The sequence below is a fragment of the Doryrhamphus excisus genome, chromosome 19 (assembly GCF_030265055.1).
Source record: "Doryrhamphus excisus isolate RoL2022-K1 chromosome 19, RoL_Dexc_1.0, whole genome shotgun sequence".
Classification (NCBI taxonomy): Eukaryota; Metazoa; Chordata; class Actinopteri; order Syngnathiformes; family Syngnathidae; genus Doryrhamphus; species Doryrhamphus excisus.
Genome location: NC_080484.1, coordinates 9,259,686 through 9,283,517, shown reverse-complemented (window position 1 = coordinate 9,283,517; position 23,832 = coordinate 9,259,686). Strand labels below are relative to the sequence as shown.

The window sequence follows — 23,832 nt, the reverse complement described above, 5'->3', positions numbered from 1 at the left end:
CTTTAGTTTTAGTTAGTCTTGCTAAATAATATTTTTATAATGTCACATATAAGTCGCCACAATATTATATAGTACTAATTATGCAACAACTGTTACTACAGGTGCCAGATTCGTACTCCAAGTAACAATAGTTAAACTGTGGTACTTTTTTTTTCTTCTTGAGTTTAGAAGAAATACATTAACTGGTTAGCCTGCCAGCTAGCAGCTGTCTCGAGTCTCTGCAGCACAAGAGTTCTACAATGAATAATAGGAGTGTAAAGGTGACTATAGGGGTGTTATTTCATGTCTACAGGGCTCTAATCATTTAAAAAGTAATTTAAAATGCATTTAAAAAGTCGTAAACAGGTTTTCTTTGCTCTAAATACAAAAGTATTACATTGAAGCCTTTTTCATTTAACCGCTGTAAACGAGGGACAAATGGAAAAAGTCCGATGAGGATTCTATTTCCGCTGCAGGTCATACATTAGGTGGTCATTTAACCTAGCCATAAAGTCGTTGACTTTGATATAAGAGAACATACAGTACTAGATGAGCACTGTGAAGTCCAATCTTTAGTAGACGGGCAACATGATGAGCTATTACATTATGTATGTATGAGTTCGCCGGTTAGCTTTAGGCACTTCTGAAACATTCATGCATGGATGGCAGTCAAGTTCACCCACTCCACAAGAACCTCAATGGGAGATGGAACTATTCTGGAAGAAGTCATATGGTACCTGAGAAATATGCTTACATGACAGGAACAGGGTTTTTTTTTTAACTTCTACTGGATTGTCTCGAGCAGATTATTTCCTGTTGTATGCAAAGGAAGCCAATGTAAACACAATGGAAACTTGTTTCTGGGTACAATCATTTTATTAGATAATTGAAGAGAAAATGGGATTGTTTCTGTTGACTTTGCAACAAGTCTTAGGACCCAACGTGATGTGTCAACTCAGCATCTGCTCATAGAAATAATACAATCCACACGTGCTGAATGTGCTAGTCCTCTTCATTTATACAAAGCACACACATCTTGCACTTCAAACATGAATGTAAAAGTCCTTTCTTTTGTGTTTTTTTGCTAGCTTGTGTGGGAAAAACCTGAATAAGTAGTGCTCTTCTTTCTCCTATTTAAAGTTCTTCCACTGGCTGTGAATGTCTCTCATCTTGATTTGTCGCCACACTGCTGTCAATCACCCAAACAGACAATGTCTTTGCTCAGCCGCCGTTAACTGTAAAAGGAAGGAGAGACAATATTCCATTGAAAAAGCTGAAACTATTGTTAATGGCCCACACAATAAAGTAAAAGAGTTGCTGTTATTCAAGTAAACAAAAACACAACAATGTCAGTTTTAGTTGTTTACTAATATTTCCTCAAATAGGAACCCCTCACTGATGCCTGGCACTCACTGCAGTTGACTACATGGACATCCCTGATGCTCCAAACATATTACAGTCACTGCAAGCACACATGCAGAGGTCAAGTTACCCTCCTTCCCCCCTCCCTTTTCACTTCTTTCAGAAGACCAAATCATCATCATCATCATCATCACTAGCGGTGTCGTCCAACGACCACCTCCAGTCTTTCAGGCCAAACTCAAGCAATCTGAAACAGTAAGTGGAAGGATCACTGAGGGCAGGCAATACACCGCCAATGACACACAGAGTGGTGAGTGAACGGGTTAATTGGCAAGACCAGCAGGTGTGCAGGCTGGCAGGTGGGGACGGGGCGGGGCGGGGCGAGGGGGTGCATGGTAGCGCCGCTACTTACTGTCTCCCAAGCATGAGAGACGTTAAGAATGATGGTGTCAAAGGTGAAGAGGTCAGTGGAGGATGATGCGGAGCATGGGGCCGCTGCTGAGGGGCGAGAGCTAGTTAGCGTGTGGCTAACTGTGTCAACATGACATCACATTAACGCTTTGGCAGGGCGACGGAAGAGGGGGTGCGCGCAAAAATCCAAAGTAAAACTATTAATAATAAATATGTGTATTCAAAAATATTTTTTTTAAATTATGTTAAAATTATGTTTAAAGCTTTTTAAAGAGTTAATTTTTTAAAATTATATGTAATAAAATATAAATAAATATAAATAAAAAAATATTTGTCTAGTTTTGAAATCCTTCTAGCATTTTTTTCTTTTCAAGCAATAATGTAAAATACAATTCATTTATAATAAAAATAATTTTAAAAAATTTACAAATATTTAAACTAAAATATATATATACATTTAATTAATTTATTTACAAGTGTCCTATCAAGGGTTAAAATAAAATGTATTAGTAAAAAAATGAATAGTAAAAATTATTTAGAAAACTAATTATATAATATATACTGTGTGTGTACTGTATATATAATTTTTTAAAAGTATTTATAAAAAAATCAACTGTCAAGGGTTAATGTAAAATATCCATCGCATGTCAGCACATTTATGAGCATATGCAGCACATACAGTACATACATGATTACGAATATCAGTACATTGCATAATAAATAATAAAGGGAAAGGCTAAAAAGCATACCTGGCTTTGCCTGACTGCTGCTGCTGCTGTCTGGTGGACGGAATCTTCATGGCCCCGCGATGTGGCGAAATCTGCGGCGAGCCTTTGGGCGACGCGCGCGGCGAAACAAGAGGGGAGGATCTCGCCGACGCCACTTCGGGAACATAGGGCGGGGAGGCAGTGGCTGACGGGTGTTTCCTGGGGATGCGCTTGAGGAGGTGGCTGACCCATCGCTGCTGCTCCTCCTGGCTGTTGGTCAGCAAAAGCATCTCTTTGGCGGTGGACATGTCATAGCTCACTGTTTGAGAACAAGAGAAAAAAAAAACACAGGTTAATGCCGTCTCAATTAAAAAAAAAAAGTTGTACGTTATATATACAAAGTTGTACGTTATATATACTGACCCTTGCAAGGCCCAATGACCTCCTCTTTCCTGTCCAGGTGGTCTTTGTGGCACTTGGTGTGACAGCGGCGGCACTCGAGGGCCGGCGGTGGCTTAAAGACGTGCCACAGGGGGCGCGTGCACGCCTCACAGCTGGAAGGGAAGTGATAGAGCGTGGGGATGAACTCGTGGCCCTTGTGGTTGATGTAGGAGGGGCGCTCGCCGAAAGATGTGGCGTCCATGACTTCTTGCTCGCGCTTACTCTCGCCCTCGTTGGCGTACAGGATCTGTGAGCATAAGACGATAATGTCGTGAAACATTTCTCAGACGAGCATGTTCTCAAATTTGAGTGTTTTGATGATTTTTTAAATGGCAAAATGTCCTTTTAACAGCATCAGTGGTGCATGAAAACAGGCTTGGTACAGGGCTGAGCAAAAGAAAGAGAGAGAAAAATGTTTTATTCATGTTATTTTATTCCATTACCTGAAATATCCTTGGGATTTCTTTGGCATCTGCACGGTACACGTCTGTCTGAGTGACAGGTCGGACGTGAAACAGCTTGCTGCGGCATGAAAGAAGAGAGAAAAGCTCAAATAACAGCAAGAAGCCCCAAATAATGAAAGCAGACGTACAGTGAAAATCCAGTCTGTTGCCAAGTTGCCAACTCTCAACTGGACATCAAACTTTTACAGCTGATACCTCTTGAATTGACCGCTATGCACTGTTGTGTCTATCAAAACAAACCTGAAGCTGCAGGTTCTTGTCTTGGTCTTATTTCAGGTCATTGTTTTTCCAGCTTCAAAATATATTCCATTCTCAGAGTAAGAACTCTATTCAATGATTGATGACTGAGTGACTGCTGAGCCAGCATGTCGGAGGAGGTAGCTCGGGGCAGTTGTTGGATCAAAAGATACGTACTTTGTACTTCAACTTTTCCATCATTCAGGCTTAACAATACTTACTCTGTTACATGCGGTCACTCTAGACCAGGGGTCGGCAACCTTTACTATGAAAAGAGCCATTTTACCCAATGCCCACTGAAGAAAAATAGCCTGGAGCCGCAAAGCATATAGTATGTTTAAAACAACATTGGAGGGAATTTGGGGGTATCAAAGTAGTTCAGATAAGAAAAGACGAGTTGGAGTACTCTTGCTAGTATTGGAGATAAACTTACATACATAAATGTATGTGTAAACTACTGTAAACTTACCTGATTTGTTTACTCGCGCAAAAGAGTTCCCATGCCGCTGTTTTTAAATGATTTCCAATTTATTTATTAGAATTGTCAAAAAAGTATTACTTATTTTCCTTCATGTACTGAACTGAATAGCAGTCAGAACTCACTCAGGATGCATTCATGGTCTCAGACAAAGTTGGATTTTTAAAAAACTCATTACAAAAGACATGCATTTTCCCCATTCAGGTGTTAAAAAATATTCAAGCATTGCAAAGGGAGCCACAACAAAGACGCTGAAGAGCCACATGCGGCTCTGGAGCCGCGGGTTGCTGACCCCTGCTCTAGACTGAGAGCTCGGTGCAAGATCCAATCTATTTATCCTTTAAAAGGAGGGGGCAGGTCCAGACAGGAATGGTTTGGCTCTTAACATATGGTGGATAGAGTGGAGCCTCTGCCCGCCAATAGCAGTTGTTCGATGCTATCACCTAGTTAGCTAGCTACCTCAAACTACCCTATACAGTCTGACTGGTGGTTGTCCCGTATAGTTTTTGATTGTGAATTAATGGAAGGCTAAACGTCTGATAGATTATTTAATCATTTACAAAGAATACATGCGTGGGTTTTCTCCGGGTACTCTGTTTTCCTCCCTCATTCCAAAAATATGCTAGGTTAATTGGCGACTCCAAATTGTGAACATTATGAATGTGAGTGTGAATGGTAAAACAACCCGCCATGGGGTCAAGAAAAGTAGCGAGTGACACCAATTTGATCAAGATGATTAACGATATTTAATTTGATCTGAGCACGGTACGGAAAGTCAACAACAACAATTATTTTGCATTGTTTTCTGTATGTAAAAATAGAATTGTTCTCTTTTAAAAATGATTTTTTCTCAATATTTTTGGGCATCTGGAATGGATTAGCATGATTTCGGATTGGGAAAAACATGTTTGTTTTCGTCAAATGTTTTGGTACAAAATAACTCATTCACTAACCAGAGATGTATTAATAAGTCTTTTTGCCCGAGAGGCACAAAGAGGTGATGATGCAACTGCACACTAAAAAAGATCATGTTGGTGCTCCGGTTTCCTCCCACATTCCAAAAACATGCTAGGTTAATTGGCGACTCCAAATTGTCCATAGGTATGAATGTGAGTGTGAATGGTTGTTTGTCTATATGTGCCCTGTGATTGGCTGGCCACCAGTCCAGGGTGTACAACGCCTCTCGCCTTAAGACAGTTGGGATAGGCTCCAGCACCCCCGCGACCCTCGTGAGGATAAGCAGTAGAAAATGAATGAATGAATGAATAAACTCACTCTATGTCCAAGGTCATGAAAGGGTTGGCCAGTTCTCTGTCCAGCTCGCTGTTGTAGAACAGAATCTTTTTACTGCTCACCACTATGTACTGTGAAGGGAACGAAAGGGAGAGGAGTGGGTTAAAGGATAAAAAAAGGATATTATACAAGGAATAATCACTGTCATTACCTTTTTGTCCCAGCCGAACCGCTTTGTGTGCTTGGTAGGAAGTGAAATCCAGCCCTCTAGTCTGGAGTCTAAAAGGAGGAGACATTTCATTCAGTATATCTTGATTTAATTAGGGTATTATTGGAAGCATATGATTGGCCAAACACTACCTAACACCTGATTTATTAAATATGTGGTGTGACCCAAGACTTTTGTCCGTATTGTGCATAAGCGTCAACTGTGAGTGAAAGGGATTAAAAGACACAGCAGAAGCAGAGTAACCAGAATAGAGGGGTTAGTCATCAACATGCCAAAGCTACAGTAAATGTATTTTTTAATGTATATTTTCAATGTACACCATGAACCACCATGCAGGATCACCTGCATGTTCAGGCTCAGGCTGCTGGTAAGTGAGAGCCGGGGGACTCTGGCCCCGCTCTTCACATTCCTCTTCATCCTCAGAGTCCGAGTCAAAAAGAGAGTGTGCGGAACGTCGGAGGTCGGGCCGAGTGTCGATGCGCACTGATTTGTGTGTGCGCTGGTAGGTGAAGGACATTGATTCAGAGGTATGCGAGTGAGTAATACGTACTGTGCCACGGGGGGTCGAGATAGGGGGAAGAAGGAGCGGAGGAGAAAAAAGGTGGAAAAGTGCAGAAGATTTGAAGTGAAAACAGAGGAAACCGGTAAAGGAGACTACTAATTGTAGTACACGTTAGGCGGTACCTGGGTAGCCTTCACCCCCGTCCAGGTCGTTGGCACTGCTGATGCTGGTGGAGTCCAGAGAGTGAACGCTGAGGGAGGTGAGCTGGCAGCGAAGCTGCTCGATGTCGCTGTCCTTGCTGGCCAGCGTCATTTGAAGCTCCTGACGTACCTGGTTCTCCTCCGCTATTAGCTACACGACAAACACAAACGTGATCTTATTGGTCGGAATTATGTACCCATGAAATCATACCATTTTTATGATCAACAACCTTAGTGTCTGTTCTTTTTTTGTTTTTTGTTTTTTACATTTTTGCATAATTACATTTTGTAGATTCCCCCTCATACTAGTATGACTTTGTTCCTATAATATTATTATTATTATATTATATTTTATTATTATTGTTTAACATTATTATTTAATTTTTTTTATGGTTTACATAATATTTTTCCTCTAATATTCCAAAAATGTTTGGTTTCTTAATAATATAACAATGTTATGAAATTAAATTTGTTAAATTCCTCATTATATGGAAAGTTTATCCACGTAAAATTGGGACTTTTTTTTCTCTAGAATTTTTGTGACTTCTTGTAAAATTACAGTCGTTTTTTTTCATTTTTGCTTTTTAAAAAAATATTTTTCTCATAATTATGGCTTTATTCCTATAATATTACAATGTCTCATAAAATGATGACTTTCTCATTAAATTACAACTTTTTCTCTTCGAATTTTGACTTTATCCTTGTACAGTTGATTTTTAGTTTTTAGTTTTTTAGTTTTTTTTAGTTTTTTAGTTTTAGTTAGTCTTGCTAAATAATATTTTTAGAATGTCACATATAAGTGGCCACAATATTATATAGCACTAATTGCACAACAACTGTTACTACAGATGCCAGATTCGTACTCCAAGTAACAATAGTTAAACTGTACAAAACTAAAATAACGCTACTTTAAAGTGGCAGAATGATCATGTTGACTACAACAAAGCCTGCTGGGAAACTGTAGCTTATTGCAACTAACATCCACGTTAAAACAACCATAACCATATATCCGCATCCGTCTCACCCTCTCTTGCCAGGACACTCGTACAGTACTACTTTTCAGCCTGGTTAATTCAGGCATGTCCTCGGGCATATGAGTGTGCTACATTAATTAACCAATCATGATGATTAAAAATCAATATGGTTTGAATATGAAGACCTAGACAACCTAGGCTATTTTTGCACCTGATATTTGAGTCCTAATCCACTCGTATCTCCTGTAAAATCCCTGTTCTTCTTGTGGATATCTTCATGTATCATTCCGTGTCTTAAGTAGTGTGGGCGTACTCACCGCCTGCATTTCCGACAGCTCTCTCTGGTATTTGATGATGGTGCTGTTGAGTTTCTCCTTCTCTGATCTGAGCTCCAGCTGCAGCTTTCTGTTCTCCTTCTCCCTCCTGTGCACCTCCGTGTCAGTGCCTCGGTGTACTCCCCTCACCGTCTGCCTCCGGTTCATCACCTCGGCTAGCTTGTTGATGGCCTGGGTACAGAATGCAGTGTGCTCTTTTCAGATGACTTGTATTTACATGACTTCCAATGTGGGAAAATGCAGATAAAAGCAATTGGAAGGCTTCCTTCACAAAACGTATGCATGTTTTTAAGACAGGTTGGATCTTAAAAACACAAATTTAAGAGAGAGGAGCCTGCTGTTGCTGAAAATAACATTTCACGTTGAACACAAGCCTGCAGCCCGACACCATTTTTAGCAACAACTGTCTGGAATAAGAAAGATTTGTGGAAAAACATTCTTGAAAGTAAAGGAAAGAGTCAGAGCTTTTCCAGCCTTGTGTAGGCGGGGTAACACACACCTGAATTTTGAGTGTCCTTTCATTCTGCAGCTGCTTTTCAAAGGAGACTATAAGAGAGCTCATCTCCGTCTCCTCCTCCTTCGCTTTCTGGAGCTCTGCAGAAATAGCAAATAAAAGCTAATTTTTAAGAATCTAAAAGCTGTTTTGTTTTCTTATTTTGAACCTATTGGCTGTAGCTTGCAGCTTCAACAACCATACAGTGGTACCTCACTTTTGTTAGAAACTCATCATATATACCAAAAGAAAGATTATCCTCTCATCTTTCATTAGAATTTTTTTTTCTGTTCTTTACTAATCAGCAGTAGAAAATAGCTAAGTTTCAGCTAAATTTTACTTCTAAACCCCTTCATTCATTTCTACAGCTTATCCTCACAAGGGTTGCAGGGGGTGCTGGAGCCTATCCCAGCTGTCTTCGGGCGAGAAGCGGGGTACACCCTGGACTGGTCGCCAGCCAATCACATGGCACATATAGACAAACAACCATTCACACTCACATTCATACCTATGGACAATTTGGAGTCGCCAATTAACCTAGCATGTTTTTGGAATATGGGAGGAAACCGGAGTACCAGAGCAAAGTGCACCAACATGATCTTTTTTAGTGTGCAGTTGCATCATCACCTCTTTGTGCCTCTCGGGCAAAAAGACTTAATACATCTCTGGTTAGTGAATGAGTTAATTCGTACCAAAACGTTTGACGAAAACAAACATGTTTTTCCCAATCCGAAATCATGCTAATCCATTCCAGATGTCTAAAAATATTGAGAAAAAATAATTTTTAAAGAGAACAATTCTATTTTTACATACAGAAAATAATTGATGTTGTTGACACAGACTTCCCGTACCGTATCGTTAATCATCTTCTTGATCAAATTGGTGGCACTCACTACTTTTCTTGACCCCATGGCTGATTATTTAGCAGGCACATTCAATATAAAATGCACGGACAGCGAGTCAGCAACACATGTTGTAGTAAATAGTTATATATATATATATATAGTAGTGCACTACTATACAAAAGCCGAGGCAAATTTAGTTTGACTGTACTCACGTTGCTGCAGTTCTTTTGTCTGGTTGTTGAGCTCCTCTTTCTCATTGGCCAGGTTGGCAACATCCACGGTGAGAGTGCGATTGGACTCTTCCAGCTGGGAATGCGACAAGTTAGTTTGCATCGCCATAACAACTATAAACTTTAATGTTCCAGAACAGTGCTGGACTGGAAAACACACATTCTCCTGTCCACATTCATTTAAAATTCAGGACGCCAGCTGAGGATTTTTAATGACTTCCTCTTCTAATAAGTCCCTTGTGGAGTTTGGGATCACTTATGGACCACATGTGAGCAACTGGTGACAATAATACACCAAAATACTCAACTAAATAGGATTAAATGCAGTTACAAAGAGAAAGAAAAGTCATTTTTTTAAATTAAGATAATACCAGTTCAATGAAAATATTCAGTAATCATTATTTCAAAATGATTATTAATTTATGTATCCATTGGGTTCTCACCGAGCTGATTGTGGCCTCCTTGTCGCCAAGTTCCTGCTTGTGTTTGGCCATCATGTCCTTGATCTCCAGCTCCTTCATGATCTTCTCCTTCTCCAGATTGGAGTACTGCTCCTCCACGATGGAGCGAGCCAGCTGTTCCGAGTCTGCCTTGGTCAGGCTGCTTTCCAGCTGGGATGCGAGCGATTCCCTGAAGTCGGAGGAGAAAAAAAACAAAAACAAAATGGAAGTCATCAATTTAAACTGCTGAAGAACTGTATGAATGTATTACATCTTTTCTTTCATACAAGGACAAAAAATAACATAATGCTGATAATTAATACAGTTAATGTCTGACTTAAAATATTAGCTTCAGAGTTTCTTCAGTTTTCAATTTCTTGCCACCCAGTAGCTTAAAATTAAATTACACTTCACAACTACAGGAGGAGCCCTGGAGCAAAAGAAAAAAAAAAATAACAGTTACTCTTCCGTGGTACTTGAATATTCATGCAGTCTTTTACTCATCCGCCTCTTTAGCCTGCAGTTACCTTTCCTCCTGGTATTCTGCCAGTCGTTGCTGAGCCTCTTTATACAGTTTGTTCCTCTCATCACACTCCTCTTTCAGTTCACGGATCTGCGTCTTGTAAAGGGTCTTACAAAAGGAGAAAAACAGGATTTACCATTCATTTCGTACTGCAAATTCACACATTAAGCGCTTAAGTAGTACTACTGTGTGCGGAGCAAAAAACGACATTTCTACCGTGAAATACTGCTCCGCCTCCAGCTGTTCCTTTAAGTCCTTCAACAGGCCATCAGCCTCCTGTTTCTCCCTGCAACAGGACCATCAATCTGTCATTCCCCTAGCGGTTGCCGCCAATCAGCCGTATGCGTGTGTCGTCGTCTGACCTGCGCATGTCGTTGTTGTGTTTGTCCAGGACCTGCTTCATCTCCAGCAGGTGGTTGAGCTCCTGTTTGAGTTGCTTCTCCGAGGTGCACAGGACGGTCACCTGCTGTTTCTCCATTTTCAGCTCACTCTGGGCTAGGCTGCGCTTGTGAATCTCCTGTTCCAGGCGCAGGCTCAGGTTCTTTACCTGCGTTAGTACTCATCATTAGACATGGGCATGATTTCGTGCAACTGAATGGTCATATTAATAAGGTTTCAATACTTGACAGCAATCAGCAAAGGGTGGAATTCCAATGTTGCGTAAACGTTTTCATTAAAACTCTCGTCACGGTGGACGAGAGTTTAGCATGCAGGCCTCACAGCGAGGAGACCCGAGTTCAATTCCACCCTTCTCTGTGTGAAGTTTGCATGTTCTCCCCGTGCATGTGTGGGTTTTCTCCGGGTACTCCGGTCTCCTCCCACATTCCGAAAACATGCTAGGTTAATTAGCGACTCCAAATTGTCCATAGGTATGAATGTGAGTGGTTGTTTGTATAAGTGTGCCCTGTGATTGGCTGGCGACCAGTCCAGGGTGTACCCTGCCTCTCGCCCGAAGACAGCTGGGATAGGCTCCAGCACCCCAGCGCCCCTCGTGAGGATAAGCGGTAGAAAATAATGAATGAATGAAAGGACTGTAAACTGTATATTTACCCAGTGTACAGTACATATATACTGTATATTTTAACCACACTAAAGTTACTTTGAAATGCGACCCGTCCACTAATTCAAAAGTATGAGCTCCTAAGTTACTCAGGTACCGCTGATGGCACACGGGCCACCAGTTTCAAAACTTCATACAGTATCCTGGGCTGCCAACAAACCTCGTCAGAAACTCTTTCCTTTTGTGTCTGCAGCTCATCCAGTTTGTGCTGGGCCTGCTTGTAATCGCAGTCCAGCATGGAGTGATCCTTCTTCAGCTGCAGCAGCTTGGCCTCCACCTCTTGCTTCAGAAGGCGCTCCTCCTGAAGGGTGTGCTCCATCTCTGCAACACAAGGTAAGGAGCGGCATAAGAATAGATTTTTTGCACTGGGGCGCCCCCTACTGTTATAAAGTGTCATTTAGAGTTCAAACTCAAAGGTAGGTGATCCAGGGTCACCATGGCAATGACGGAGACATTATTTGTCTTGTTTTCTTGATTCTCTTATTTGTGAAGCTGTTCATTGCAATCCATCAATCCATTCTACCCTTCCTGTCGCTCACCTTTTAAGGCAGCAGATTTTGCCACCTCGAGGGATTGATAAATTTGGTTTTCGTCCGCCAGCTTGGCTCTCGTGGCCTTGTGCTCAGTCTCCTCCTGCTCCAGGCTCTGCTGGAGCGACTTTAACTTAAATGTCAACTCGATCTCTTGGTTGCTCTTTTCCTGCACAGACAAAGCATTTTAAGTTCTTATACTTCAAAATCCAAAATCTGAAACCAACCTTCTCAAGGTCATTGAGCTTCTCCTGTAGTTGGTTCTTCTCGGTCTGGACTGAGGAGAGGCATGACTTGACTTCTTTTACCTCCTCTACCAGACCAGACGTGCGTCCTGAGGTGGGTGAATAGAAAGAAGTTGAATGTATAGAAATACATAGACTAGTAACACTATATGAGAGGGAAAAACATGCATATGGAAAACAACATGACATCCTCAGGTGAACTGTGATGTAATGCCTCCAATACATCCATCATATTTTTTTTCACTTTTACCTATCTCCACCCACTTGCATTGGTGCAAACAGGCTACACTTTGTTGTTCAGTGTCCCCGCTCAACATTTCAAATGAAGTTTCCAAAAAGCATTTCACAAGAGGCTCTGGCGGCACTTCAGTTTTGCCATTCGCAGCCGGTTGCTTCAGGCTTTTTCAGATGTTTCCACCTATGACCTAAATATTTCCCCAGACCTGCTCCAATAAACAATTAACATCTTATTCCTTGTTTTGGCTCCAAGTGGAGCATGTGTTGGATTTTTACCACTGGAGCAGATGTTTGCATACATGAAAGGTTATTTGGTGTTTAATACTTCATAATGATAGTTCGCAACCACTTGTGTGCATGAAAAAACAGCGGCTCACCCTGTAGGTCTGCGATTATTTCTGTCTTGACGCCGCGCTCCCTCCTCTCCGCCTCCAGCTCGGCCCGTAGCGCCGTCAGCTGCTTCTCCAGCTCCATCTTGCCCTCCTCGAGCTGCCTGCACTTCTCCTGAGCCTCCCTGAGGTTCAGCTCCAGGCTCTGTGCCTGTTTCTGCATTTCCGCCTGGCTCTTCTTCAGCCTCGCCGCCGCGTCCTGTTCAGCTTGCAGCGTGACTGTGGACTCGTCGAGCTGCAGATGGAAATGAGACGTGAACATTTCACGGAAATGAACCTCCGTCGTCATGAACATCAGCACCCCTTTCTCCTCACCTGTTTCTGCAACTGGATGTTCATCTCATTGGAGATCTGTGAATTGTGGTTCCGCTTCTTCAGATCCTCTAACTGGTCCCTCAGGCTGTTCACTAGTGCGTTAGTATAACATTAGAAGAGATGAACAACCATTATCTAGCTATGTAGGCCTAAGCTGTCTAAAGCGGGTGCTCACATTCATTCTCCAAGCCGCGTTTCCTGTCCGTCTCGATCTCCACTTTGCGCTGGTTCTCAGAGCTCTGGTGCTGCAGCAGCACTCGGTCGCGCTCCATCTGCCTGAGTGAGGCCTCCATGAGCTGTCTGCTGTTCATCTGACCACAGAGGGATGACAACACACGCAGACTAAGCGGAACAAACAGAGAATGTTGTTTTTCGTGATATCAAGCAGCGATGGCATTCATCCTCACCTCCTTGTCTAATTCTTTGACCAACTTTTCTAAACTGTTGGTGGCATTTCTGTGGAGAAGATGCAGATTATAGAGTCAGAAGAGTTTCAATCATATTCTTGTCATCTTGTAACCACTGGTGACGCTGCTTTGAGGCCATCTCGGTGTTATTTCGATGCGGTTTAGCTCCTACCGGAACTTGTGCTCCAGTTCGTCTTTGGCCTGCATTTCATGATCCAGCTGCTCCTCCAGTTCATTCACTTTTTTCTGCAGCTGCTAGCAAAGCAGAGGGGTGAGAAAACAATGTGATCCAATGCTACAACCATATCAAATACCAAATACCAAAACAGAAATGTATATTTTTAGCTGGAAATGACAACATCTTAAGAAAAACTTCAAACCTGCTAATCTGCCTTTCAGACAAATAAATTTCATTTAGCTCCAGGGTGCCACAAAATATGCTCCAGAAAATCTGCTTTTGGGGCAGTGGGGAAGCTATATTGTTTGTTCAACATGCCATGCTTTGAAAATGAGAGGAAACAAAGAACAATGTGTCATCTCCAGCCCCAGGATACCACTTTAAAGTGACCATTTTGAGCTTAATTGGATCATGCAATCATCACTTTTCAGATTATTGTGACCCCCCCCCCCCCCATTAAATTCAACTTCTATATCCGAGTAAACACTTACTTCTTTCTTGTTGTCAGAGCGACGCTGTTTTTCCTCCAATTTGTCCTTTTCGTTATCAGAATCCTCTGAGCTGTTTTTAGTTGCCTTCAGCAGCCTGGGAGAGGAGAGAGGGGAAACGTCACTTGTAACATTTTGAGGGTGTTTTGCATTTAAATCAAGTGCCAGTCTGGGTGGGTTTATTTTTAGAGATATGATGATGGTAAGCAAGCATCTCTGGAAACCATTACATGGCCCTGCACCGTGTATTTTATGACAAATAAAGAATTTGAGGCCAGTTTTTACAGGAAGAAAGAATGGTTTCCAGATACAATAGGCAGTGTGCACATCTTTGTAAGATTTTTAACTGATTTTTTAAAAAAAAGTTTAATTTTGATCTTGACTTGCACACAATAATATATACATCTCGCTTGGGAACTACAAGACAGGAAACAACAACAACAGCTAGTAATAACAGTACTCAGACAACCTCAAACCAAAATGGAGGTTGTGTTACATTTTTTTTGAGGAATGCACTCTTAAGAGCACGCAAGCTTTAGGAGCTCATGGTGAGAGGCGAGAGCGGTTTCGGAACAAGGCAGCACAGTGTGGAGCGTGAACAGGCAGACAGTGTGTGAATGCTGGAAGGTTCTATTTAAGAAAAAAAGGTAGCCAGCTTGTTTCCTGTGTCAGAGGCCCTGTATTAACGCCTCTACAAGTGATGCTTTTTGAATGGGGGAATAAACTACATGGAAACTGATGTGAAACAAAAAGTAAGAACTTAACAAGGTGTCACGATAAAAGACCAAACAAAACTTACTGGTCTTCCTTGAAGTAAGTGAAGCCAACAAATGGAAGCTGGTTGCCCACAAAGGCTTTAGGTGGCGGGAAAGTCTCGGCGGCTCCCTTATCATCCTCGATGTCATCAAAGTTGCTGGTATCGATGTCGCTGTTCAGCTCTGGCACAACCGGAGCCACAGCTGGGGAGGGACATTTAACATTTAAAGCCTTCAAAGGACCCTTTCACGAGTAAGCATGTTTTTTGGCAGGGATGCTAGTAGTAAAAAAAAAAAAAAAAAACGAGACATGGGCAAGGCTGCCGTGACCGGAACGGTGGTCACGCACAGTGCTCACTTTGTGCGCCCACACACACGTGCATACACAAACACACACACACACACACAGCCTTTCACAAATACAAGGTACTCTCTTCTTAGGAGCGTACACACTTAAATTTTAAAAATATCATGGATCTCGTTGCATGAGTGATGCAAACCTCCCATATTTGTCCAGCCTTGGGACTGGCACCATACATCCCCAATGGCTGGATGTTGGGGCCCTTGCCGGTAATTGAACTCGGACCATGTACATGCAAGGCAGCAGCGTGTACCATGTCACCACCAGAGAAAAAATCAGGCTGTGCAATCATTTTCACTTCTTTCTCATAATGTGAAAATAGTGGCCAAAGGAAAGCAGCCAATCAGGGTAAATAAAAAGCAGAGAAAAATAAAAAGCCAAAAAGTGGTGAGCCGGCAAGAGAAACCGGCTCGCTCCACGGAGGCCCTTGTGGCTCACTTTCCCAGAATGCACCCTGATAGAGGATGGTTAATGACAGGCAGCCCAGGCCACAGTGACAGTGAGAGAGCGGCAACAACCCCACGACTGTGGTGCCCCCTCTCATTAGCCTTTGCCACACAGCTGGCCCCACCCGCCCCTAGGAGACTACCAGGGGGGGAGAGTGTGCTGCCTACCATCCGTGATGACGACTTCTTTAACTCCAACCTAGGAGCTGCCACAGCGGGGGGCATTGTTGTTATTTTAAAACTGGAGAGTTCATGGAGCCATGGAGGACAGTAGTGGGTCATGTTTGCAGTGTGTGTGTGTGTGTGTGTGCAGCATGTTGGTGGTTTCATATTCCCAACTTGCCAGACTCTGATCAGAAGTTGTGTGTGTTGTCATAATGGAAGCCAGGTGAAGACGGAGACATACTGCTGTAGTACTGTCATGTGTAGTCCAATGTTGGGTCTTCATAAATTATGTTTACAGACCCAAACTGATATATTTGAAGACGCTATAAAGTCAAGCAACACTTTTCCTGTCGTCATGCAGTGTTATAGTTGGCCGTGCTGCAGTGAAACCACAACAAAACTGTGTTTACCCAATGCTTGCATGCCAGCTTTGATAATGGCCTGATAAAATGACATAATATTTGGCTCAAACTGTATTTGATCAGTGAGTCAGTGTTGCTCGAACACATTGCACCGTTGTGCCTCTGCTTTTAGTACTCCAAAATTAACTTTTAGCATATAGTTCTCAATTTCTTCCGCATCATGCAGGATGAGCACATGGAGACTGTGTGTGCCAAACATACATCAGATGGAGATCACCCATCAACTAAGACTGAAGCAGATTTGCCAACAAAATGGTCAAAACAGGTCATAAAAGAGTGGAATATTTAAGAATAATTCAAAAAGACACTTACTCTCTCTGATGTTGTCAAAGGTCCACTGGTCGCTCTTGAAGAAGGGATGACATTTGATCTCCTCCACTCCGTTGCGGCCCAAACGAATCTCCCTGCACACAGCGGGAAGTGCCGTGAGTACCTCCCACCATCATCAACATGTCATCACAGTCACTTTTGAGTGGACTGACCACTAGGCGTGAACCACACCGACCAGAGTGGACAACCACATGACCACTGGTGGACGTGTAACAGAACCACCTCTGATAACAGAGGTCCGATCCGAGTGCGATAGCAACGATAATGAACTGAGCCGCCTCATTCTGCACCGCTCTGAAAACTCCAACCAACACTCTCTCTCCCCCTAATTGCCCCTTTTTGCTCCCTCCACTGCTGGTTGCATGGCCAGAGGGGCGCGGCAGCTTGGCCTTGCCACGTGTGGGACATTCCAGACTCAAAAAACACAGAGGCGGGAAAGAAACATGATGATATAAAAAGGGCAACGGAGAAATTGATCACAATAGAAAAAAAGACGCAAGGAAATCAAGTGAGCGGTAATCAGGGGAGATGATATTTGAGTGGGTGAGCGTCAATGTAGACTTTTTCAGGTGTGGTGAGAGAATAGCAAGGAAGAAGGTAAATAAACAGAGTGAGAAAACCTGAAAGGCTCCTCTGTACTGAGGCAGAAATGGTCTTGGTTCAGTCTTTCCAGGGAGGGGGCGGGGTTACACATGCTCACTTTATTTTTAACACTCAGATTAGTCCTTGTTTCACGACTTAACCTATTTTTTGAATTAAGGGTGGGAGTGATAATTGATGAAGTGATCATTCTTATGAACTCTCATTACATTATAGTGGAATTTATAATGTGGATGTCTGAGTGCGTTACTTGGCTGCAACCAGCATAGGCTCTGTTGATTCAGTCTCAACTCGTTCGGTGTATAAAGTTATGATGCATGATACCAATGATTTTGTCAATAGCCAATACTGAGTAAAATGTAGGCCGGTATTGGTGATATCGATCAGATACTTGGTACAAATACACGGCATGTGTCTGGTAAATAGACTACCTCAAATGACTGAACTATCACAAGTCTTATTTTGATTTGAGAATGCACCATTATGTCAGTATCGACCCTCATATCACTACTATAACCAAGAAAACGTGGTCAGCGACAGGAAGTGGAGCCACAGTCAAGAGTCGGAAAGAATGAAGGTAAAATAAAATAGAAAAGAACAAACCTGTCAGTTAGAAAGGCACAGATGAGGTTTTTAGCTTCCTGAGACATCTCCACATCATCTGGGAAACGGAGCGAATTCTTATGGTTCATGATGTTCCCGTAGGTTCCAACCAAAGATTCTGTATAGAAAGGAGTCTCCCCTGTGTGACAAAAATGATCATGATTATCCGTATCAAGTGTATTAGCAGCCATAATCCACAAGAGGTCACTCACCTACTAACAGCTCGTATAGGACGACGCCCACAGACCACCAGTCGCACTCCCGCCCGTAGTGACCTTCGCCACCCTGAGACTGGAGCACCTCGGGGGAGATGTAGTCGGGCGTGCCTACGGCAGTGTCTGAGCGCACCATGCCTGTCTTTGGACATAAAAATATGCTAATAACAACGGAAGAGATAACAACTGTCATGTTTGGGAGCTATATAGATGTAAAAGGCTGGGAGTTACTCCCACATCTAAACACTAGATGGTGCAATGGAGCTGCTAAAAATGCAACCGGTTCATAGCCTTGAGAACAAGGTGAAAGAGCATGGATGCCAACTTACAGAATCCATCTTCATGCATGTGCCAAAGTCGGTCAGCTTGAGATGTCCGTGGCGGTCGAGCAGCATGTTGTCGGGTTTGATGTCTCGATGGATGAAACCCATTGAGTGGATGGCGTCTAGAGCCAGCACCACCTCGGCCGTGTAAAAGCGAGCCCATTTCTCCGGTATGTCATAGTTCAAGGTGAGGTTGACCACGTCTCCGCCCGGCATGAACTCCATCACCATGTAGAGGTGGCGGTCATCTTGGAAGGCACAGCACAGCTACAAGAGAAACACACATTTTACACACAAGTGTACCTGTTTCAACTCATCACTAGTGCCGACAGCATTAAAAATATAATTATTGTACATATACCGTATTGGTATAAAATTGGCATTTAGGAGGTGGGTTCTGTGTCATTTCTCATTAAAAAACTTGAAATTTGTATCTAGATTGGAAAAGCATAACTAATATAAAGCAAGTTACATTGCAAATTTAAGCACTTTTTTTTTATCCAGGACTGGCAGAATTTTCTATTTAATTAAAGGGTACACTGTTAACTGTTTACACAAAGAAGACATATTGAAAACTAGTACATACAGTAATCCCTCGTTCAAAGTGGTTAATTGGTTCCAGACTCACTGACGAGAAGTGAATTTTTGCAAAGCAGGATTTCTTCTTTATAAATATAAATATGTTCATATTGGGCAGCACGGCGGTCGAGTGGTTAGCGCGCAGACCTCACAGCTAGGGGACTAGGGTTCAATTTGCATGTTCTGCCCGTGCATGCATGCATGGGTTTTCTCCGGGTACTCCGGTTTCCTCCCACATTCCAAAAACATGCTAGGTTAATTGGTGACTCCAAATTGTCCATAGGTATGAATGTGAGTGTGAATGGTTGTTTGTCTATTTGTGCCCTGTGATTGGCTTGGCTTATGCTTGAAAATGCTTAATGTAGACAAAAAATACATACAGTTTGCCTTAATATGCATGTACTAATCAATTAATGTTTGGAAAATCGCACTGGAGTGGGGTCTACTTACTTGTGCTTTATTAACTCTTTTTTTATTTATCATACTAATTTTGATACCACCACAATACTGCCAAACTGCAGAGACTGTAACAATAAGCGCAATAAAAAGTGTACATGTGCATACCTGGACGAGCCAGGGGCTGTTAGAGAAGGCCATGATGTGCCTCTCCTCCCAGAAGAAAGCCGAGTCGGACCGCTTGATCATCTCAAACTTGTTGAGCTGCTTCATGGCATAAACTTTGCGAGAGGCCTTATGTCGCACCTAGACCAGAAGCGTGGGGGAAAGAAAAAGGAGACGTTTAGACAAGAGTGCACCAGAACAACAAGATTATCACGATGTCACAGTGATCAGTATTACATGAGCGGCAAAGAGGGAGGCGGGAGGCCATAATTAAAGGCATAAGCCTGGAGAAAGACAAGCTGACACACGCCCCCCCCCCATCCACTCTCCTCTCTATTATTACATTCTCCTACACACTACTCCTGTCCAGACACGTTTACACTACAAAACATTCAGCAGACACCAGAATTAAGGTTGTTGTGGATCTGGATCTCAACTTCAAGGCATCACAAAATTAGGTACATTTTAACTTTGCTTTAATGCTTAGTTTTCATTGACACTGATAAATATGCATTCATTTAACAATATGTTTATTATTGTGGTGCAGCTCTTGCATTGGATGCAGAGTTGGTTGTCTGGTATCTGGAGTGTTGTTGTGTCCTTGGGAAAGATACTCTGCCCCCAAGATTGGCCTACACAGGGATGCAGGATATTGACCTACAACCCCTCCCAACAGTGGCCGCCCACTGCTTCTCAAAGCAGAGATGGATATCACTGTTCAATAATAGTTCAATAATAAGATCTCACCAGCTGCACTTCTCCGTAAGCTCCTCTTCCGATCAGCTTCACCTTTTCAAAGTCTTCCAGCTTAACCTGCAGCTCGTGCAGCTGGCTCACCGCCTTTTCAACTGTGAGAAGAGAAGATATGTTGCCATGGCGACATGGAGGTCAATCATTTCAACAATTGTTCATGTTGAAAGAGGAGGGTCAGCAAATAACATCTGCATCAGGGACATGTCGGTAAGGCGTTCATTACACTCCACTAAAGTGAATGGGAACTCATTCATTCATTAATTTTCTACAGCTTACCCTTGCAAGGGTCACGGAGGTGCTGGAGCCTATCCCAGCTGTCCTCAGGTGAAAGGGTACACCCTGGACTGGTCACCAGCCAATCACAGGCAATATATAAACAAACAACCATTCACACTCACATTCATACCTATGGACAATTTGGAGTCGCCAATTAACCTAGCATGTTTTTGGAATGTGGGAGGAAACCGGAGTACCCGGAGAAAACCCAGGCATAGGTTTTCACAGGGAAAACATGCAAACTCCAGGGTGGAATTGAACTCGGGTCTCCTAGCTGTGAGGCCTGCGTGCTAAACACTCATTCGCCGTGCAACCCTGAAATGGGAACTCTAGCAGCCAAATTGTCAACCTAACCAATTTAGGCTCCTGGCACAAGAGAAATGTATCAACTGTATCCTCTAACTGACATGGCAGCTCTTACATCGCATCAAAAACGTTTCGATGTTCTTGTTCTTCCGCAGAGCAGGATAGTTCAAGTCGTGAGCCACGGCATTTATGGAATCCTGGAAGGGAAAAAAATGGTTAGCATGACATTAAACATGAGTAGGTTATCCTATAACATTTTAAACTGTGTAACTTTCTACGGCTTATTCTGTTCGAAGTCGAAGTTCGAAGTTCGAAGTGTGCTGGAGTCAGGGTATACCATGGGCATGAACAACATGCTACAGGAAGCTACTATGGCACATTCTTTTAGCTCCTGTCAGGACCATCAGGGACTCTTACTTTCTTCTCGTAATGTTGCACCTACAGAATCATGGGTGGTCCTGGGATAAAAACGATTCAAATTTGGGGAAACCTTTTTATTCATTCATTCATTCATTTTCTACCGCTTATCCTCACGAGGGTCGCAGGGGGTGCCTATACCAGCTATCTTCGGGCGAGAGGCAGGGCACGCCAGCCTCCCTTGTGTCATCATTTTAATCAGCAGCGTCGGGTTTCAACATGGAATTAAAACAGCACGGCACGTTTGTCGGTGGACATGTGCCTGGGCCGACAAGAGGGAGCATCCAAAACAATTCCGCACCTTTAAATAGCGACGGTGAGGAGAGCTCTCCCCCTGCCCAACTGCAGATGGGTGGAAATAGACCGCATGCTCACAGGCTATTTATTGTGGGACAAACAGCTTATGGCTTTGGACTGCCATTAGACAGAGTGTGTGTCTGTTCATGCAGTGATGTTACCAAAATAAGACAGGAAAACACAATGGAGGCTGTCACCCTGCACAAATAGTCCACCACTAAAATATGTCCACGTAAATCTACAGTGACACATTATAGTGGAATCTCAGAAGTCCCCTGAGGTTGTACACTGAAATATTGGTGGAAAATGATCTTTCTGTCATGATATACGACATCATTATACCTCATGCGGCCTCAATTCAGTATTTTCAGTATTTTTTGTATTTGTTGAGCAACTTAAACAAAAGTTGTTAGGCAAGTCATGTATAGATAGAACATCTGACTAAATATTCTTGAAATAGCTGGTCCAACTTTTTCCATTTTCCCAGCACCCTGACTGTAATAGAGCTACTAATGCATTGTTGTTGTTACTTAGCTTAGTAGACAGACAAAACAAGATTAGATGGTTGTATGGTGCTGGTAAAACAATCATAACAACATGGTCATGTTTCTCTTTATTATAGCCACGTGTTATCTTGTGTGTTTATCCCTCTGGATCAACAATTAGAGGAAACTCTGTTGATTGTTTTTCCTGGAATCTGAAACAAATCTCAACACGATCGGGTAAGGTTGTCCTTTGAAAAAGTTGGGCTTTGACTATTACCAGTCTGTTAGCCTACTTTTCAGGCCTAATATGTTTTAAATAACAGTCAAAAAGTATTATTTCTTTCATTAAAATGCTTCATGTTAGACTATGCTTCCATGGCGGCACTTATAGAAGATTCCAGTTGTTAAACAGCCATGAAAACTCCCCTTTTCTTCATCAATTATTAATACACAACAGCAACAGGTTAAAATCATGTCTTCGCTCTGAACCCTAACTACCAGTTCATTCAGAAGCACACAAAAAACTGCAAAATCCACCACTCTGTGGCATTCCTTCTACAAATAACAACAAAAACACCTTTTGTGTTGTGCAAGCAAACGGGAAAGGGACGATGCAGTTTATCGCCATCTCAATTCCAGGATGTGACCTCAGCTTCCTGTGTGGGAGCTGCCTTCCACCATTGTTAAGTTACATGGCGAACGGACATTGCTTCAAATAATAATGCTGGATGGCATGAAGACATACAGTACAAGCAGCATTATTTCAATAGCAAAAGTGGAAAACAATGCAGGGTATGAGGAAACATTAACTTAAAAGGCTGAGGTTGGACTTCATAGGCTTTGATTGTATTGATGGATGGCAATCATGTAGAAGTCTTGCCCCAACGTATCCAAATCAGTTCAAATGAATAAATCAACTGTTGGAAATGTAGTAGCATTTTGGGAGATCACGTATTGGTTTAAAATTGTCAGGAGTTGAAGTGATGCAGTATTCCTGATTAAAAGTTGTCAACAACAGTTGTCAACTGGCTCTGTATGGCATAGCAGTGCATTGATGAGTCACCAGCGCTCTCAAGCTAGCCTCCTTCTAAATACATTCGACACAAACTCGTAACAATATTAGTAGTTATAGTAAAAAAAATAACTGAATGTAACGTAAATTATAATAACATATTGTACTGAATGTGGTGCATCTAATTAGGTAACCAGGGTGTGTTTACATGTGTCAAAAGAGGTCACGTGATCGTAAAACCTGCTACGGTGACGAATGACTAATGACGTCATCACCGATCGTCGCTATTATGTGCCATCCTTCGTTTTAATAAAACAAAAATAAGGAGAGATAAACTTACCAGTAGCGTTTCCAAGTTTAGCACCGACTCTGGGTTCCTCATGAGGGCCTCCAGCTTATTCAGCCGGCTCTCCAGCATGCTCTCCGCCCCGAGCATGTTTATTATTTGTCTTTTAATGTCATAAATAAATAAAACGAAGGGGTGAAAAACACCGGAAGTGTTTATTTTCCGACAAGTCTCTGGGCTCCACTACTCACGACAAGTAAGACTCCTCATATCAGCTCCTCGGTTCAAGTTAGTCAGGTTAATTATTCTTCATCCAACAGAGTTTCTAAAAGCCTAAAGTTCAAAGTGTCCAGAGACAGTTGAGCTCCAACCGGACTCTTCAGTACCGAACAGAAGCGAGTCGGTCTTCCCACTCAGGTGAGCCGAGTCTTGTCCCAGGTACAGCTCAGCAAACTGATCCGAGTACAGCGTGCGAGAGACATGAAAGACAGCTGAGGCGTGACATGACACTTCCGGCACAGACTACCAAATTAAAACTTCGTTCTTTTTTTCTTTTTAGCGAATTCAAAACGCACACAACTTGTCAAAATAGGATAGATAAGCGTTGGAGACAAAAATATAACTGTTTTATCTGTTTGGGCAAGTCTGATTGTTTTTAATTCTGCGATAGTCCAAACAGCTGCTACAGAAATAACCCTGAAATATGAT

The 23,832-nt window shown here is 42.4% G+C and overlaps 1 protein-coding gene across 4 annotated transcripts; it reads right to left on the bottom strand.

The window, feature by feature from the left end:
- Positions 1 to 842: 842 nt before the first annotated feature.
- LOC131106937 (rho-associated protein kinase 2-like) lies at positions 843 to 23,578 on the bottom strand. Of its 4 annotated transcripts, XM_058056496.1 has the most exons (35): positions 23,376 to 23,578; positions 23,179 to 23,287; positions 20,743 to 20,824; positions 20,040 to 20,140; positions 19,296 to 19,433; positions 18,159 to 18,419; positions 17,827 to 17,971; positions 17,615 to 17,753; positions 16,394 to 16,485; positions 14,732 to 14,891; positions 13,936 to 14,029; positions 13,439 to 13,521; positions 13,267 to 13,315; positions 13,035 to 13,170; positions 12,860 to 12,951; positions 12,533 to 12,779; positions 11,901 to 12,007; positions 11,683 to 11,842; positions 11,304 to 11,464; positions 10,446 to 10,630; positions 10,300 to 10,369; positions 10,088 to 10,191; positions 9,564 to 9,750; positions 9,103 to 9,196; positions 8,052 to 8,146; positions 7,535 to 7,723; positions 6,226 to 6,394; positions 5,884 to 6,090; positions 5,524 to 5,591; positions 5,355 to 5,443; positions 3,344 to 3,422; positions 2,883 to 3,147; positions 2,502 to 2,778; positions 1,472 to 1,588; positions 843 to 1,214 (listed from the first exon to the last, which is right to left on the bottom strand). In XM_058056496.1, the coding sequence occupies exons 2-34, from the start codon at positions 23,272 to 23,274 to the stop codon at positions 1,501 to 1,503; spliced, it is 4,509 nt and encodes a 1,502-aa protein (XP_057912479.1). In that variant the 5' UTR covers positions 23,275 to 23,287; positions 23,376 to 23,578; the 3' UTR covers positions 843 to 1,214; positions 1,472 to 1,500. The 4 variants fall into 4 exon arrangements, with proteins under 4 accessions (XP_057912479.1, XP_057912480.1, XP_057912481.1 ...); XM_058056497.1 differs by having other exon boundaries at positions 13,439 to 13,518; positions 23,179 to 23,578; XM_058056498.1 differs by lacking the exon at positions 1,472 to 1,588 and having other exon boundaries at positions 23,179 to 23,578.
- Positions 23,579 to 23,832: the final 254 nt, after the last annotated feature.

What these genes read in the sequence shown, in the direction of transcription:
- LOC131106937 (XM_058056496.1), bottom strand. Translation starts at nt 23,274, where the DNA reads ATGCTCGGGGCGGAGAGCATGCTGGAGAGCCGGCTGAATAAGCTGGAG. An exon ending in ACAGCCCCTGGCTCGTCCAG is followed by an intron (nt 18,420 to 19,295) that starts GTATGCACATGT and finishes TTTCTCTTGTAG; the next exon opens with CTGTGCTGTGCCTTCCAAGA. An exon ending in AGGAGGCCACAATCAGCTCG is followed by an intron (nt 9,197 to 9,563) that starts GTGAGAACCCAA and finishes TCGCATTCCCAG; the next exon opens with CTGGAAGAGTCCAATCGCAC.